This window comes from Diplodia corticola, assembly GCF_001883845.1.
Source record: "Diplodia corticola strain CBS 112549 chromosome Unknown scaffold1, whole genome shotgun sequence".
Lineage (NCBI taxonomy): Eukaryota > Fungi > Ascomycota > Dothideomycetes > Botryosphaeriales > Botryosphaeriaceae > Diplodia > Diplodia corticola.
Window position 1 is genome coordinate 955,333 of NW_017971480.1, and position 17,803 is coordinate 973,135.

Below are 17,803 nucleotides of genomic sequence, written 5' to 3' on the forward strand. Positions count from 1 at the left end.
CCCGCCTGTCTTCACTTCAACATTTACCAAACACAGCCCTCAATCCTGTGCCTCCGACGCACCGAACGCCCTTACCACCTCCCCAATCTCCCTCTCAAATACCGCCACGAACGTCCTCACGCCCTCTTCTCCCATCAGCCTCCCATCGCACCTGACACCGAACTTGATCCCATCGCACTCCCTATCAGGGCCCACATCCACAAACAGCTGCCCTTCCCGCACCCAACCGTAATCCAACCCATCCACAGCCGTCTCCCCCTCAATCACCGCGTTCGCCGAAAAATCCGTCGGCACACCGACCAGCAACGGCTCCAGCAGCCTCTCCTCGCCGCCAAACTCTCTCCCGACGACATCGTCGTGCCACAGCAGGTTCAAGCTGGCGTTGAAAGGCATCTGGGCCTGCGTGTCGTCGCCACCCACCCACGCCGCCACGTCCCTCAACCTGCTCTGCTCGAACGGCATCCGCTCCGCCAGCTTCGCGAGCAGCTCGTCGACGAGCTCGCGCGCGTCGCGCTCGCGGACGGCGCGCACGCCCAGGGGCAGCAGGTTGACCGTCGGCCCGCTGACGGCCTCGATGCCGTCGAACGAGGCGGCGCGGCCGAGCTGGAAGAAGCCGAAGGTGGGCGAGGCCGACGCCGTGGCCGTTGCCAGGGCGCGCGCGAAGGCGAGGAGCACGAGCGTGTGCAGCTGCCTGCCGGCCGTCTTGGCCGCTTCTTCGGCGGCGCGGAGCGAGAGCGCGGTGCTCGATGCCATGACGAAGGTTTGAGAGCGGTCTTTTGGATCGTCGGTGCCGTCGCCGGTGACTGGCGGAATGATTGTGGGCGAGCAACCGTCGAGGTGCTGGCGCCAAAAGGCGCGTTGGTCGAGAGCGGCGAGTGAGCGCTGCGTGAAGGCGACCAGGTCTGCGAACTGCGGCGGAGACGAGTCCGGCGTCTTGCCTGAGTATGTGTGGAGTAGATCGGCTATCAAGCGAGACATGGTCCACGCATCGTAAGTGGTGTGGTGCATGGTAATCAGGAGAGCGTCTGCGTCATCTCCCGTCTCACTGCTACTGCGAACAAGGTGTAGGCGGACCGGAGGTGTGAAGAGGTCAGATGGCGTGTGGGAGATGCGCTTTACGGCGGTCTTGACAATTTCTTCAAGTTCACCGGTGGCCTCTTCGATCGTGAAGGTACTGGAGACAATCTTCGAGGGCTTGAGCACGACTTGCATGGTCTGGTCAGGTCTGGCGGTGACGAAGGCTGTGCGCATTATGGAATGCCTTTCTTGAAGAGCGTGCCACGCCTGGCCAAGCTTGTCGGTATCGAGGCGTTTTGTAGCCCTGAAAGTCCAGGTCGGCTCGTACAGCGTGCGTCCGGAAGCCAACCAGCTGGCGATGTGGTAGTCTTGGCCGGCCAGAGCGGGCATGATAGCCTCGACTTCGTCTTTGGTGACGTTTAACTTGGCGAGCACGGTGGATTCCTCTTCAGGCACAAGGACGGGTGCAACCTTCTCGGCAGGGGCAGTATACTCTTGAGCACTGTTGATGGAGGCGATAGCTCTGCAAATACGACCCAGAGTAACGCCTGCGATGATGTCGGCCACACCGATACGGAATCCTGCCTTGCGGCACTGCGAGGCTACTTGAATGGCAGCAATCGAGTCCAGACCGATGGAGAAGATGTTTGTAGACAGCTCGATGCTCTCAATGGGAACATTGACGACACGGGACATGGCACAGCGCACGGTTTCAGCATAGCGCTGGACCGCCGGATCGTCCCAAGTGATAGCTTCCTCTTCTTCAGCCGCGGATTCGAGTGGCAGGCTGCGCAGTCCAGGTGGGCACGCAGTGACGTAGCGGCTAGGGTGCTCGACAATATCCTGTACAGCATCTCGGAAGGTGGACAGGAAGGCGTCGAGGCGATCTTTCCCGAGACGCGAATAAGCGCGGGCGACCAAACTCTGGTCGCCGTGCTCGACTTCAAAGTTCATCTTGTACTCAGAAGGCACGGACACTTCCTCCGTCTCGTAGGGCTGCCAGATGCTCTGCGAGTTCTCAACGGTACTCGAGTTCACCTTCTGAAATACAAACAGACTGTCTGTAAGCGTTGCATCGGTGGTGTTGGAAGCCTGGCGCCAGCGATTCTGAACGTCAGCGAAGGAAGCATGCTGGAACTCGATGCCGTCGATAGTCAGCTGCTGCAGCTGTTGTAGAAGGATCTCGTTTGAAGAGAGAGGATTAGCCAGGCGAATGCGGTACGGCACGGTGTTGAAGGTGGGCCCGATGATAGTGTCGGCGTTCTCCAGCTCCAGGCTTCTGCCAGCCAGTACCATGCCGAAGGCGACATCGCGACGCTGGACAAGGCTACTAAGAGCTTTGGCGAAGGCCAGGAGAGTGATATTCTGGACACTGAAGCTTTTCTCCCGGGGTCTAGAGATGTCCGTAATATCGATGCTAGCCAGCGTCATTCGCTTGGATCTGGTCTCTTCCTCGGTGAGCGGTATGCTGATGCTCCTGTATCCCCCGAGCTTGTTGCTCCAGAAATCTATGGCCGCTTTCTGGTTGGCAGTCATAATCTTTGCCGCTTGGTGGAATGGAGCAGAGGGATTGACATCTTTGCCGAAGTAATTGTCGGTGAGTTGCTGGAAGAGAATGGGTACGGACATGCCGTCATACAACGCATGGTGCATTGATGCTGAGAAGACAACGGAGCTGCCATCCGAGAAAACGGTTACCTTGACTGGGGGCTCGTTGAATTGACTTTCCTCATGGAAGGCCGTTGTGTGCTGGAGATTCTGCAGCGCCGCATCCATGTCGGACGTCGACACCTCTCTCCACCGGGGAACAAAGTTCTCATGGACGACGGCTACCCACTCGGTACCCGAGCGATGGAATGAAGTTCTGAGAACGTCGATTTGGCGAACGCTCTTCTCCCATGCCTCCTTGAACTTGGCGAGATCTACATCGGGAGACAGGCGAAGCGTATGGTGGTGAACGTAGAGGCGTCCATCGAGACCCAATGTCTGAGTCAGCATACCGACCTGCAGGGGAGTGCAGCGGTAGACAGCCTCAATAATATCGCCCTCTCTCAATTTGACCGAGGCCGGGATCTCGAGCTCAGGCTGGTGAGCCTCAAACACAGAATCTTGTCTTCCACCTCTGTTGTTGGCAGTAGCCTGAACCGTCTCTGGCTTGAAGTGGAAACAAAGTGCGCCGACGCAGCTGTTGCGCATGACGTCTGCCGATGAAAGGTTGTACCCATGCTCACGGAGCTTTCTGGCAAAGCGAATAGCAGTAATCGAGTCAATACCGATGTGCAAAAACGACGTGTTTTTGCTTACGCTATCCGACGAAACCTGGGCAAAGTCTGCGACGAGTTGTCTGATGATCTTCTCCTCCTCAGACCAAGTGGCCTCATCCCAGGTAGTCATCTTCTTATTGGTTGCATCAACAGAGGGCGACTCCACAGAGATGCCCAGGTCAGCAAGCGGAAGTGCGTCGCCGTTGAGGACGGTGTCGACGAGCATCTCGATCCTCTCAAGCATCTCCTCCGCCTTGACGCCGTCACCGAAGGCGGCTGTGCAGCCAACGGCCATATTCAGCTTGTCGCTCTCGTAGTCGGATTCGACCTCAACTGCAAGCGACGAATCCATTGGCATGTCGCTTTCAATCTCCTCCCACAAATCGTAATCGATCGTTTGCTCTGGCGCACGGGCGAACGAGAACAAAGTATCGTACAGGGGACGGTCAGCGCCGACCCAAACTTGAATGTCCCGGGCAGAGCTGTGCTGATACTCCAGGCTCTCATAACTGAGCTTCTGGAAGGTGGCGAATACATCCTGTAGGGTAGTGCCAAGCTTAGACAGATTGACGCGTTGCGGAATGGTGGTAATGCAAGGTGCCAGGATCCGGTTGACATCCTTGACTGGTACGGCGCGGCCGGAAAGGACGGCACCAAAGATGATGTCGTTCGTGCCCAACATCTGCGCCAGAGCTGTGCCGAATGCGGCTTGCAAGACAGCAGCAACGGTAAGTTTCTGCCGAGAAGCAACGGCTTCAATGGAGGTCAGACTGGCACTAAAAGTACGGTACTTGATGGTGACCGGAGCGTTATGGTCGATACTATCCGATGCGACAAGGCGTGTCTGTTGCCAGTTCTCAAGCAAGCCGGACCAGTGCTTCTTCGCACTCTCCTTGTCTCGAGAGGTGATGTACTCGACAAGGGATCCGGGGCTCTCTCTGGGGTCCGGAGCGGAGTCGTGGTATCGTTTGTGAACCTCTTCAAAGAGCATACCCAGCGATTCACCATCGTAGAGCGCATGGTGGATGGATATCAGGAGAGCAGTACGTTGACCGCCTCTTGAGACGCCGAATGTGAAGCGAACTGGCGGCTTGGTAGACAGGTTTTGGACGATATCCTGACGGATTCGAGGGTAGAGCTGCGACAGAACGGTCTGGGATGGGGTGTCATCCTCTGCCCTCGCGAAACCCCACGCGATTTTACCAGCATCTGGGTGAAGCACAATCTGGCGGAAGTGATCACCCGAGAACCAGAAGCATGTACGTAGGACTTCGTTCTCAGCCACGGTCGCCTCCCACGCGCGGCAGAACTTTTCAATGTCGACGCCGCCGGCAATCTGGAGCATGATGTGATTGACATAGAATGAATTGCTGTCGTCACCGGAGTCAGCAGATCGAGCGACCATGATCTCTTGGAGCGGAAGACAAGGCCGAACTGCTTGCACGAGGTTGGAAGGAATAGGTGGCGCCGGGTCTTCGCGGTAGTCGGTCTCAATTTGTGCGAGTTGTTGTCGGATCTGTTCAAGAGAAATGCCGCCTGTCTGCTGCTTGTCCTTGTGGGGCAATGTCGCCAGCTGCTCGATCGTGGGGTGGGTCAGGACGTTAGCCACACTGCATTCATATCCGACCTCCTTCAGCTTCATGAAAAGGCTGATGGCACTGAGACTGTCAATCCCAAGCTCGAAGATGGATGTGTCCGGTCGTATCTCACGCGACTCATCAGCGATGAGAGCCTTGAGGATACTTGCAATAGTTTCCTCTTCTGCCGTGCATGGTCTGTTACTGACGGCGGGTGCACCGACAGGCTTATGGCTACCGGCCATGAGCCTAGCAACGGGGATGGATGAAAACAGAGTATTGAGAAGCTTGGTATCCGCCTTGGCCGAGGTTGCAGTCAGCGGGATGACGTTGACGGGAATGAAGAGGTCGGGAACCATGTGCGCTGGGAGGATCTTCTGGCAGTTCGGACGGACGCTTGCATTCATGGCTTCGAATCGCTCGTCGAGGAACCTGCATTCTTCCTTTTTCTCTTTTGCAACCTTGATGTCCTTCTCGCTGGCGACGAAAGCGATCAATTGAGGACGAGAGAGCTCCTCGTGCTTCAAAAGAAGTGTGGCGACGTTGACCGGCTCAGACGAAGAAACCCTGACGCCCTCGGAGATCTCGCCCAGCTCAACTCGCTGACCTCTGATCTTGACTTGGTCGTCCTTCCGACCCAGGAATTCTATGCTGTTGTCCGGCATCAAGCGAACAATGTCACCCGTCCTGTACATACGCTCGCCGTTGAAGTTTTCCACAAAGCCTGCAGCATCAGGGCGGTTGAGGTAGCCGTTCGCAACCAGACTACCAGTGAAACAAAGTTCACCAGGCATCATACGCCTGACATATGTGTTGGTACCGGGACGGAAGAGGTGGCCAACGGAATCTCCTAGCGGGCTTCCAATGTTTTTCGGGTCGGAATTGGGCCAGAGACGGCCAGAACAGCAGCCAACGGTGACTTCGGTTGGGCCGTAGGCGTTGATGAGGCCGACGCGGTCGTGGCCACCCCAAAGTTTTCGCGTCTTTTCGGTCATCTTCTCTCCGCCAACACCAAGGAACACGAGTTCAGGAGCGTCGTCCGGAGTCAGGCCAGTCTGATCAAGCAGCGACGGCACGAAACTGGCGTGAGTGATTCTCAGGTTCCTGAGCGCAGCTGCTAGGTCATCGAGAAGGAGAGTGCGGCGGGCAGTGATGGCAGTCAGACCATGTCTCCAAGAGAGGAACATCTCTCCGATATGGACATCAAAAGCTCTGCTGGCGAGGTTGAGATACTTTCCAGTGCCGCCCAAGGTCTTGGTCGCCGGAACAACGTCGCAGATGAACTCGGACTGAGCGTCCATGAACGAGGCCAGGTTCTGTCTGCTTACCAGAACCCCCTTAGGCTTGCCTGTGGATCCAGAAGTATACAGAACGTAAGCATTGGCGCCGGGATCGTAGGTGATGGGCACAGGCTTGCTATCGAAGGTAGTGAGCTCATCTTGGAAGCCGGCCGTTTCGACGTCCACGACCTTGCAGGTTTGGTCGTCAAACTCTGGGGAAACCTCGAAAAGATCCGCAGTGGTGAATAGCAGGGAAGCGTTGCTGTCCTGGCAAAGGAACATCTTACGGTCGAGGGGCAAGCTCTCTTCCAGAGGCAGGTAGGTCTGGCCAGACTTGAAGATACCATAAATGATACCGAAGGCCTCAAGTGTACGGGGCATGCAGAGGGCCACACTTCCACCCCCGCTGCCGTATTTGTTGATATAAGCAGCGACACGGTTGGCGTATGTGTCTAGTTCCTTGTAAGTCCACGAGACAGACTCAGCCTCTGGCCAGATCTGCGTTGCAATCTCAACGGCCTTCCAGTCAGGATGCTCCTTTGCGAAGTGATCAACCCACCAAGTAGGATCAACCTTCGCTGGGCAGAGCGTGTCGGGGCGAGGCTTCGTGACAGACTTCAAGTCATCTGGGAAAAAGTTCGTGAGATCTGCTACCTCAACATCTGGGTGACTGATCATTGCCGACAGCAATGCATCCACCTGGCGGACGAAAAGGGTCTGATGCTGCTCGCTCATAACATCGTTTGCCGCAGAGAAGGAAAGGGTAATGTTCTCATCGACCTGCCACACGTTGAAGGCCATGGCATGCTCAACGTTGAGCACGAGATCCTCAGCTTTGGTCCAGGAGTACTGGGTATGGGCATTAAAAGCATCGCCGTCAGGGTGGAAAACAAAAACGGCTGGGTACAGAGGCTGATCAACGGGACGCTGAAGGATTCTTCTCACAGTTCCGGGCCTGACGTGACGATGGTCCCAAGTGTCGCGCGAAATCCTGTTCTGTTCGGATATAAGCTCTTTTCCAGTGCCTCTAGCACGGAAAGGAACGGGGACGACGGAAATGAGCGGAGCAATGGCCGTCTCCAGTCTGGCATCCATGACGCGGTCCGAGAGGACTTCCGCGAATACCATGTCTGGAGACTCACAGAACTCAGCCAAGCTGAAACCCCAAGCAGCACGGATCACAGCTGCGATGGAGCTTGCGCCAAGACGGCGGGTTGCATCCTGCAGCTCCTTCTTTGAGAGTGAGGATACATGGTCGGTCGTGCGCATTCCAGCAGGACTGGCATCTTTGCTTATCTTGGCTCCTGGTCCCTCGGATATGTCACTGGAAATTCCCTGGAGTTCCTTCTCCCAAAAAGCCTCCGTAGCTTGCAGATCGGCATCCGTGCTTGCAATGGCGAGAGCCTCGAGAAGTTGGCAGCGAGGCTTTGTGGCATGGGCGTTGTATTTGGCGCCAAGCTCGGCAATAATGAAGTCCAGAGAAGGGCCATCATGGAGGGAATGGTGAATGCTCACGACCATAGTCCGTGCCTCTCCATGCTCCAGAATGTTCACAGCCCACGGAGGGTGTCTGAAGACCGAATCCTGGTGGCGCCGGGCGGTCTGCACAGAGACATCTCTAGCAGTTTCCATCAAATTGCCTTTTTCGACGGGTTGAACAACCCAGCTGACACGCGCTTCTTCGTAGACGACTTGCAGGAATATGGAGTCCACATTGGGTGCGGAACCAGGCTTTGGTAGAGCGGCTTTGGGAACGAAGCCTGCTCGCAAAGACTCAGTCTCCTGAGCAATCTGTAGCCATGCGTCTCTCAGACGCTGTAGATCGATGCTGCCATCAAGATTGAAGAAGTGGTTGCTCCAATACGACTGTGGGTTCTGCATGGACTCGCCAAGCAAGCTTTCTTGAAGCACGCTCGCAGGGGCGACCTTGAAACCCCCGTGTCCTAAATAAGCTGCAACGGGAGCAGCCCAAGTATTGTCAAAGTCTTTCATATTCTGAGCCAAGCCCAGGCGGGCCTCCTTCTGGCCTGTGAAGGAGCCAATGTCGGAAATAGTCTTGCAGCGCAGGACATCCAGGACAGAAAGAGAGCCCTGTGCAGCGTTCATCTTTGCGGCAAGTCGGATAGCTCCAATGGAGTCAATCCCTAAAGCGGCCAGGGTGCTGCTCGGCTTGATGGATTCCTTGGGAGCACCGGTGACTTGGGCCAGCGCATCGACCAGGACGGGGTTGGCCTCCCGCCACTCAACAGCCGAAACATCCTCCACAACCTCCTTGACGCGGGTGTTCTCATGATCGTAGAAAATGCGCTTAAGGGCGTGGCGATCTACCTTTGCCGAAGGCGTACGCGGGATAGTTGGCAGAACGATAAAGAAGTCTGGAATCATGTGGGCGGGCAGGAGCCTGCCCGCGCTGTCCTCCGCTACCTTGACGATAGCGGCGTCTTCACCCTCGCCGCCGCCGAAGCCTGGAACGGCCAAGAAGGCAACAACAACTCTACCAGACCTCTTCTGTGATTCCAGGTACAGAATCTCGGTTTGCTGCACAGCAGGGTGGCTGGCGCGGAGGAAGTATGCAATCTCGCTCAGCTCCACACGCTGACCCGCAATCTTTACCAGGTCATCATCCCTGCCCACGAAATCGATGGAACCGTCGCCAAGCTGCCTGACTAGATCGCCGGTGAGGTAGACGGTGCGCTGAAGGCTCTCGCACCAGATGAACTTCTCGTTCGACTTGTCAGAATCCTTCCAGTACCCGTAGGACAGCTGGTCGCCGGACAACGCCAGCTCACCAATGGCATTACGCATGACGGCGCGGCCATCTTGAATAACGTAGGCGCCGACAGATGCAAGTGGAACGCCGACGTTGGAGCTCTTGACTTGGCTGTGGCCGCCAGGACCGAACTGCTCAACAGTAGAGACAACAGCCGCCTCGGCAGGACCGTAGGTATTGTAGGCGCGCATGTTGTTACCCCAGTCATCTGCGACAGGCTGATTGAGCTTCTCGCCAATCATGGTAATCACCTCCATGGTTTCGAGGTTATCACGGGCGACGGCGCTGGCGAAGGCCGGAGTAAGGTGCGCATGAGTAGCCTTGGAGTAGTTGGCAAGTTGGACGAAGGAGCCAAGCATAAGCTCCTTTGGTGCTGATACCACTGTGCCGCCCATCCTCCAGATCTCGAATAAGTCCTCAACGAACACATCGAATGTGTACTGGGAGAATTGCAGGCCACGAACGGTTCCAGTCCTGGTGTCGGATGGAATGACCTCACAAAGGGCGCGCATCGCCGAAGCAGCAGCCTTGTGGCCGATAGGAACACCCTTGGGAGGACCGGTTGTACCACTCGTGAAGATCAAGTATGCCAGATTCTGGGGCTCGGGGGCAGGGAGAACAGCTGCGACATTCATTTCGCTGTCCGGCAGAGGAACAGCAATGTTCAGAATTTCGACGTCCTCCGGAATAGCGGAAGCATCGATGGTAGCCGTTGAATGAGCCAAGATGACAAGAGAAGCGTCAGCACGGGCGATGAGGTCATGCTGGCGCTTTGGAGGGAAATCAGGGTGGATGGGGCACCACGCTGCGCCAGCCTTCAGGATACCCAAGATAGCCACGTACAGCTCCGGACATTTCTCCATACAGATTGGAACAACGCGATCTGCAAGGGAGCCCAACTTAGCGACGAGGTGGCGAGCTAGAGCGTCGGCCTTCTCGTTGAGCTCAGAAAATGTCCACTTAACTCGCTTTGCGTCAGAGTCAAGGCCGTAGAAGAAGTCAAGCGCCAGCTTATCCGGAGTCTCAGCGGCAAGCTTCTCGAACGGGCCATGCAGCAGCATAACCTCACCGGTAGTGTCTGCCTTTGCGGTTTCAGGAAACGCGGAAAGAAGCTCTGCCCCGCTAGCGAAGCGACCATGCAGGAACGATTCATTGGGATTCTCCAGGATGAAAGTAATGGCGCCTTCGAGTTGCATCAGCATGGTGTGCGCTGCGACGTCGTCGAGGCACTTGTGCTCATAAGTTGCCTTGAGCAAAAGCTGTCCATTCTCGGTGGGCCAGATCTCAAGCATGACGGCAAAGTCATTCCCCATGGGCGGGTATTCGATGGACTTCCACAAATCGCTCCCAGCAGCACCACCGGGGAAGCTCTGAAAGGCAAGCAACGTATCGTAATGCAGACGGCCCTCCGAGGTGACTAGGGAACTGAGCGGAGTATGAAGGTGTTGAATAGCCTCGGTGTTTTGAAGGGTGAGACGCTTGGTGACATCCTTCACGGGCACGTCAGAGTGCGCAGACACGCGAATGGGAACAGTAACGAAGGTTGGACCAAGACAGTCTGCCGTCTCCTGACTGTACCTGTCCGAAACAACGCTACCGAAGACAACATCGGCCTTGGCCCCAGTGTAGCCAAACAGGACAATGGACCAGGCTGCCTGGAGGACCGCAAGGGATGATATTTGAGATGCCTTCGAAGCACTCTGCAGATCGTTCAAAGTGATCTCTGACAGCACGGAGGAAACACGAGGACCTTTGGATAGATACCGCGGCTGCAGGCGGGAAAGAGCAGGGAATGTAGTCGGTGCACAGTCCTCCAACTTTTTCAGCCAATACTTCTTCGCACCTTCGCGGTCCGCGCGGAAATGGCGATCAACTGCCACATCAATATGCGATCTGTTGGCAGACTCACGGCCAAAGAATCGGTCCTCCACATCCTGCACCAGCAGCTGTAGGGAGCCGCCATCGAATATGGCATGGAACAGGCTAAGTATAACCCCAGCGCGGTTGGGTGACTGCACAATAGCGAGGCTCAGAGGTGGCCGATCCAAAACGATAGAAGACTCAGCCTCTTCCAGCGCCCTGGATACAAGGTTGGAAAACTCATCGTCTGATTCACAGCGGTACGACGTAGCTTGGACCTGGCCCCGAGGGCACGATGCCTTGAAGACACATTGAGCGAAGGGCGCTAGGTCGTCATCCACAGAGACGAAGGCCATCCTGAATGCATCTCCGTTGTGCAGAGCCTCTAGCCAAGCATCTCGGACAGCACTGAGGTCATGGCCGCTTGGCACTTCGTACACCGAGTGGTTGATGTAGTGTTTGACACCCTGTTCCGCGGGGTCGATCAGACTACGCAAAAAGCTTGCGAGCATACCTGATTGAGTTGACGTAGTGGGTAGAATTTTCTCGAAAACTTCGGTCGGCACATCGAGGGACCTTGCGCATTCCTCTTCGTGCTTATGCTGAAAGGCCGCTGCAGCAGTATTCCAGGCATCAGGAGAAATATCAGAACTGCTGACTTCTTGCCCCAGCTCGGGTGTCTTCATGTGCTTCACAACCAAGTCTTTGAAAGTGCGGCAGGTGACAACATCGCCGACGGTCAATCTCTGTAAACCCAGCTCGCGGGCTCTCTGTAGGAACCGCATTGCTCGTAGACTATCAAATCCGTACGAGAGCAGTTCTGCAGAGGAAGAGATGTCATCGGCTGAGATATCCGTAACATCTGCAACCCCAGTGAAGACAAGCTGTTTTACGGCTTCATCCAGAACGATGTCTTCGCTCATAGGCCTGTCAGTCGTTGCGGGTGCCGCAACGGTCGACCAACGCTCTTCAACCAGCTTTCCCATGGAGCGGCGATCGATCTTTCCGGAACGAGAGCGAGGGATGTCTCCGAAGAAAAAGTACTTGGACGGCCGCATATGGGGTTGGAGCCACTTGTCAGCTGCGGCTTGGCAAGACTTGACCAGAAGCTCTTGGACAGCGTCAGCGTGTGGTAGGATACAAGCGACCACCTGCTCACTACCGTGTCCGCCACCGAATGGCTTGTGTGCCACGACCACAGCCTCCCTCACGCCATCCACTTTCTCGACAACCGCCTCAATATCGCCGAGCTCGACACGCCTTCCGCTCAGCTTCACCTGGTCGGTGGTAAGACGACCGAGGTATTCGATGGTGAGACTGCCATCCCTATCTTGCACAACTCTGGCACGATCACCAGTCCGGTAAAGTCTGCCATACTCTTCGCTCTCGAGGAAAGCCTTCGCAGTCTCTTCAGGCCGGTTCAAGTATCCTGCAGACACTTGCGGGCCGCCGATTACCAGCTCACCGGGGAAGCCTAGAGGCATGACGACAGCATCTTTCTCTGCAGCATCGATGACGAACATGGCGCAGGTGGGGAGCGGCTTTCCAATGATGGATCCTCTGTCGTGGACCGAGAAATTTGATACCACAGTGCAGTTGATAGAGCCTTCAGTCGGACCGTAGGCGTTGAGCAAGCCTTCGGGTGAGATGGCAGTGCTGTTGCCATGACGTTCAATGCGGGTCGGAGAGTCGGTAGAGAAGTTGTCGATAACCCTGCGGTTGACGGCTTCGCCCATGACCCAGAGGTCCTTCAACGTAGGCACTTTGTGCGGGTTCAGGATAGCTGCCATACTTGGCGTTGCCATCATAACGGTGGCACGCAGCTCTGTGATGGTCGTTTCGGGATCTGTCAAGCTTGTTTGGCGCTCAGCGGAGCACAGTGTGCTGCCAGTGGAAAATGTGACAAAGATTTCCATGACAGAGGGGTCGAAGGTGGGTGCTGCGAACTGGAACCAACGGGCAGGGATGGAAGTCGACCGAGAAGAGAGGTAGAGGGAATGGGAAGCAACTGAGCACGCTGCAGCGTGATGAGTGATCTTGACTCCCTTTGGTCTTCCAGTAGATCCGCTGGTGTACATAACATAGGCAAGGTCATTCTCATCGATGGGAGGGAGAATCGTGGCATCGGCCGACTTCCTGCCAGTGGAGCGCCATTCGTCAATGAAAGCGGTCGCATCGACCCAAGTAAAGGCATCGTCGAGGGCTCCCGATAAGGCTCCTTCCTTAGGACCGCGACCTAGAAGGAGCGATGCCTCAACATCCTGGAAGACGTAAAGGAGTTGATCCGCTGGTGCTTCTGGAGAGACAGGACAGAAGGCGCAGCCAGATTTGATAGTAGCAAGCCAACAAACGTACAGTTCAGCCGATGAGGAGATGATGGCTGGGATAACCGATTGCTTATCGCTCGCGGGAATTTTGGACCTTATGCACGCAGCCAGCGCATCCGTGAGCCTGTCCAGCTCGGAATAGGTATAGATATCGTGAACTGCGGGCGACACGGGGGAAATGGATACCAGGAAGTCCAAGGCTGGGCGGTTGGGATGGTCCTTCGCCCGCCGTCTGAAGGCGGAGTGGAGCAAAGCCGGCCCGATGTCATAATGACCGTGATTTTGATCTTCAAGGAGGCGCGGCGGCTGGGAAAGACAAGGGTAGTTGAGTTTTGACCAGATAGCTGCCTGCTTGTCTTTTGGTGGTGCAGTGTAAGAGCTCGATGTCAAGTAGTCAATGACAAAGTTGAGCATCGATTGGCCAATGGTAGGAGACATCAGTTGTCTATAGTAATGAATGCTAAGCTGGATTTTGGATCCGAGCTCCACTCGCAAAACGAATGGCTGCAGACGGTGTCAGCTCGAATCACGTGAAACAATGAAGCGGAACGCACCTTGGTGGAGAAAGTTGCCGTCTGTCCATTTTCAAGGACATCGACGGCGAAGTCGGTCTGAGCATCACCGTAGGAATGCTGGGGACCTGGGTATGTGGTGATGGTGCATGATCTGGCGCGCTCAGCAGCGTCGTATTCAACGACAGCCGTGGCAATACCGAATCTCTCCGGCGCTTGCTCGACGGAGCTGGAGACGGCGGGAGGCAAAGAGTAGTGGAAGACTACGTCATCCTCGCCGGTGAAAGCTGCTATGAGACGCGCGCCTGCCTCAAGAACAGTATCTGCAGTCAGAGCAACAGAGCCGCGGGCGAGGGTTGCTTTGTTCCAAGCAAAATCTGCAGGCTTGTTGTCATGGTGCAGTTCCGCGGTGCCTCCCAGGCCGTTGCTGATCCCGGCTTGCCCGGCCGCTAAGGGCGGGCGATACAGCGTATCGAGGGCGGGAAAGCTCGTGGAGAACGACATGGATGCAAAACCAATTGCTGCAAAGAGGCTGCGGGCTGAGGCCTGCGGGGTGCAGAGCTCTAAAGTGTAGGTCGACGAGTTGGGATCTGATGAGATTTCTGGGACCTTGGTTACATAGAGCGCGGGATATATTCCAATACGGCAGCCATGTGGTCCAGAGAAAAACGAATCTGGAGAAGCTCGACAGGGCCAAGCTACACACGAGCTTCAATCTTGCCGCAGCAGGGTCGCATCTCCGTCACTTGGCTGGGCCGATGTCGCGCTGCAGCAGGCGGAATGGGCCTGTGGGAGCTCGGCAGGCTGGTAGCCGTCCCAGGCGCCCCGGAATGAGACCACAGCCATCACGACCCTCCCGCCCAATTTGCCGTGCATGCGGGCTGGTGTCATGGCGCCTGCTCGCTGGAGGTGCTGGCCCGCGGCGTGTCCGGAAACAGTGCTAGCTCGGTCAGACGTCCGCGCGGGAGGCGGCTGCCCTGGACGCCCTGGACGCCCCGGACGTGTGTGGGCGCGCGTGGAAGGTACGGAGCGAAGGATCGGAGGTGGTGATGCCCCCACGCAAATCCGAGATTGTTTGGTGTGTGGTGTGGCAGAGCAGGCCGGGGGTAGGAAGGCGCGACGGGGGGCGACGACGGGGGGCGACCGGGGCGGGGCAGGCGCGGGCTGACAGGGGCGTGCGGGCCTGTGCGCACAGGGTACAGGGCACCTCGGCACCTCCAGCACCACGACAGACTCGCCCCCGGCTAGCTGATCAGATAACGGCAATGTCCGGGATACGAAACTAAAAGCGGATCTGATAGCGGCAGCTACCGGCGCGTACGCCAGCCGCCTGGGCGCCAGTTCCTCACACTTACTCCATCTAGCGCAGCCACCTACTCAAGCTTGCGCCCGATGTTACGACACCCGCCTGGGCCAGCCTGGGGCCACGCCGGCTATCTGATGGATCCAGGGAAAATTCAGCAGCCCTAGAAGCCCCAGAAACAATGCGCGGCACGCAGCCACCGCGCGTGTCTGCCTCGTGCGACATGCCCTCTCCGGTAACGGGCGGCGGCGATCGCGAGCTCTGGCTGGCCAGCAGCTCCGGCGCACTGGAATAAGCTCTTTGCGCGCTGAGAAAAGCGGCCGAGACGCGACGGACCCAATGCTTCGCCTACGCGGCCCAGCCGTCCGTCGAAATCTTATCAATCGCGCCGGTACCTTTTCTCTGCCAGAGCTGCGTCCATTCGAGTAGCACCAGCAGCAGTCCCAGCCTCCAGCCATGGCCGCGCCCACTCCCGCCGTCCAGCGCCTGAACCAGACTCTCCATATCCTCGACCCCGCGTCGCGCCCCCAGGGCCTGCAGCTCTCCCTGGTCCACGGCCCCGTCGACCCTCCTCTCCTCAACTTCACCATTGGCGAGCTCCTCGACTTCCAGGCCGACAAGTATGGCGACCGCGAGGCGCTCGTGGTGCCGTGGACCGGCACCCGCTGCACCTATGTCGACCTGAGGGAGCAGAGCACACGGCTGGCCCGCGGCCTGCTCGCCATGGGCATCAAGCCCGGAGACCGCATTGCCATCATGGCCGGCAACTGCGAGGAGTACGTCGCCGTCTTCTTTGCCGCCGCAAAGGTTGGCGCCATCCTGGTCGTGCTCAACAACACGTACACGGCAACAGAGGCTACTTATGCCCTGAACCATTCCGGTGAGTTGGTTTGGAGGGGTCTTGGTGTTGCACGTCCGCTGCCGGCCTGATTGCGGAGCGCGCGGATCCCGATGTCGCTGATCCAATCGCAGAGTGCAAGCTTTTGTTCATCCAGTCGAGGATTGGCCGCTACGACAACGGCACCTTCGTCGAGCAATTGAGATCAGCGGAGACCCGCCTGAAGACCCTGCCGTCCTTAGCGCATGTCATCGCCCTGCGCGAGCAGATCCCCGAGTTTACTTCTTACGACAAGTTGATCGGCTTGGGTGACGTTATTTCTCCGTTCTACCTGCACCGCGTTAGCACCGCCCTCAACACCCACGACGTGTGCAATTTGCAATTCACCAGTGGTTCCACCGGCAACCCCAAGGCAGCAATGCTCACTCACCAGTAAGTCCCGCATCTAGCAAAAAATAAAAAAAAAATAAAAACAGCGGACCTGGGTGCTTGGAGAGGAACAAGAAAACTGACAGGGTTGGGCGAACAGCAACATCGTGAACAATTCGAGGTTCATTGGAGATCGGATGGCGTTCACTTGCGAGGATGTCCTTGCATGCCCGCCGCCGCTCTTCCACTGCTTCGGGCTGGTGCTTGGGTTGATGGCGTGCATCACGCACGGTAGCAAGATTGTTCTTCCGAGCGAGGTTTTCGATGCAGAGGCGACGTTGCGTGCCATTTCGGATGAGCAATGCACCGCTTTGCACGGAGTGCCCGCCATGTTCGATTCCATTCTCTCACTTCCGCGGCCGGACGGCTTCGACTGCACCAAACTGAGAACTGGCATCATCGCTGGCGCCCCGGTGCCCCGCCATCTTATGGAGGGTATTCTGGTTGAGCTGGGGATGACTGAATACACGAGTAGTTACGGTAAGTTGAACAAATCCGAGGTGAAGAAAGGACGGGGGTGGGTGGGCGAAGTCTCTTTATCTATCCCTTGCCCTGGCTTTCCCACGCCCCCACTCTAATGCCACACCACGCACGATTACGTGGCTGCAGCGTTTATAAGCGTGATCTGATAGCTGATTGTGTAACGTGAAACCAACCAGGCCTGACTGAAGCCTCGCCCACCTGCTTCAACGCACACACTTACGACACGGTGGACCGGCGGTTGACCACTGTCGGAACGGTCCTTCCGCATGCTCACTCGAAGATTGTCGACCGTAACAACCGCATTCTCCCGGTGGGCCAGCGCGGCGAGCTGTGCATGGCTGGCTACCAGCTGCAGCGCGGCTACTGGAACAACCCGGAGAAGACGGAGGAATGCATGATCCGCGACGAGCAGGGCATCCTGTGGCTGCATACCGGTGACGAGGCCGTTTTCGACGAAAATGGCTACTGCACCATTACCGGCAGATTCAAGGATATCATAATCAGGGGTAAGCGTCCCAATCACACGTCTTTCCCACCTATTGCATACCTCCCTTGCAGCACCTGCTGACGATTATACTTCGTATTATAGGTGGTGAGAACATCTACCCTCTCGAGATCGAGGAGAGGCTGGTAGCACACGCTGCGATCGAGCGTGCCATTGTCGTGGGCCTGCGGCACACCAAGTACGGCGAGGTGGTCGGGGCCTTCCTGCAGCGTGCGGCTAGCCAGGAGCGACTGTCGGACGATCAAGTGCGAGAATGGACGCGGCAGCACCTTGGCCGGCACAAGGCGCCTGCACACGTCTTCTGGCTGGGCGAGGACGGCGTCGACGCCACGATTCCCATGACCGGCAGCGGCAAGATCAAGAAGTACGAGCTCAGGAAGTATGGCGATGAGCTCGTCGCTGCCAAGGGCGGTGAGCTGGTCGTGTGAACGAGCTTCGAAGCGCCCATCATTTTTTCTCACGAACTGTGCATACTTTAGACCCCCTTTTCATGGAATAATTCGGCGTTGGGGTGGAGGAAAAGTAAATTTGTACCTATGCCCAAAGAAGGGAACTTTCAGACACCGACTTAGATGTTATCAATATATCTGTTACCGAACTATTCGTCAATCACTCATAGTTTGAGCTACTGCAACTGG

General features: G+C 56.8%; 2 protein-coding genes across 2 annotated transcripts; one reads left to right on the forward strand and one right to left on the reverse strand.

Moving 5' to 3' along the window:
- Positions 1–39: 39 nt before the first annotated feature.
- Positions 40–14,111, reverse strand: BKCO1_1000303 (nonribosomal siderophore peptide synthase; the record flags this gene model as incomplete). Its single annotated transcript, XM_020269686.1, has 3 exons — positions 40–10,781; positions 10,818–13,599; positions 13,650–14,111. 3 exons carry the CDS (start codon positions 14,109–14,111, stop codon positions 40–42), a joined length of 13,986 nt encoding a protein of 4,661 aa, XP_020135666.1.
- A 1,255-nt stretch (positions 14,112–15,366) lies between these two features.
- On the forward strand, positions 15,367–17,593 carry BKCO1_1000304 (long-chain acyl-synthetase; the record flags this gene model as incomplete). The annotated part of the gene is made up of 5 exons (XM_020269687.1): positions 15,367–15,790; positions 15,883–16,180; positions 16,278–16,657; positions 16,837–17,166; positions 17,250–17,593. 5 exons carry the CDS (start codon positions 15,367–15,369, stop codon positions 17,591–17,593), a joined length of 1,776 nt encoding a protein of 591 aa, XP_020135661.1.
- Between the last annotated feature and the right edge of the window lie 210 nt (positions 17,594–17,803).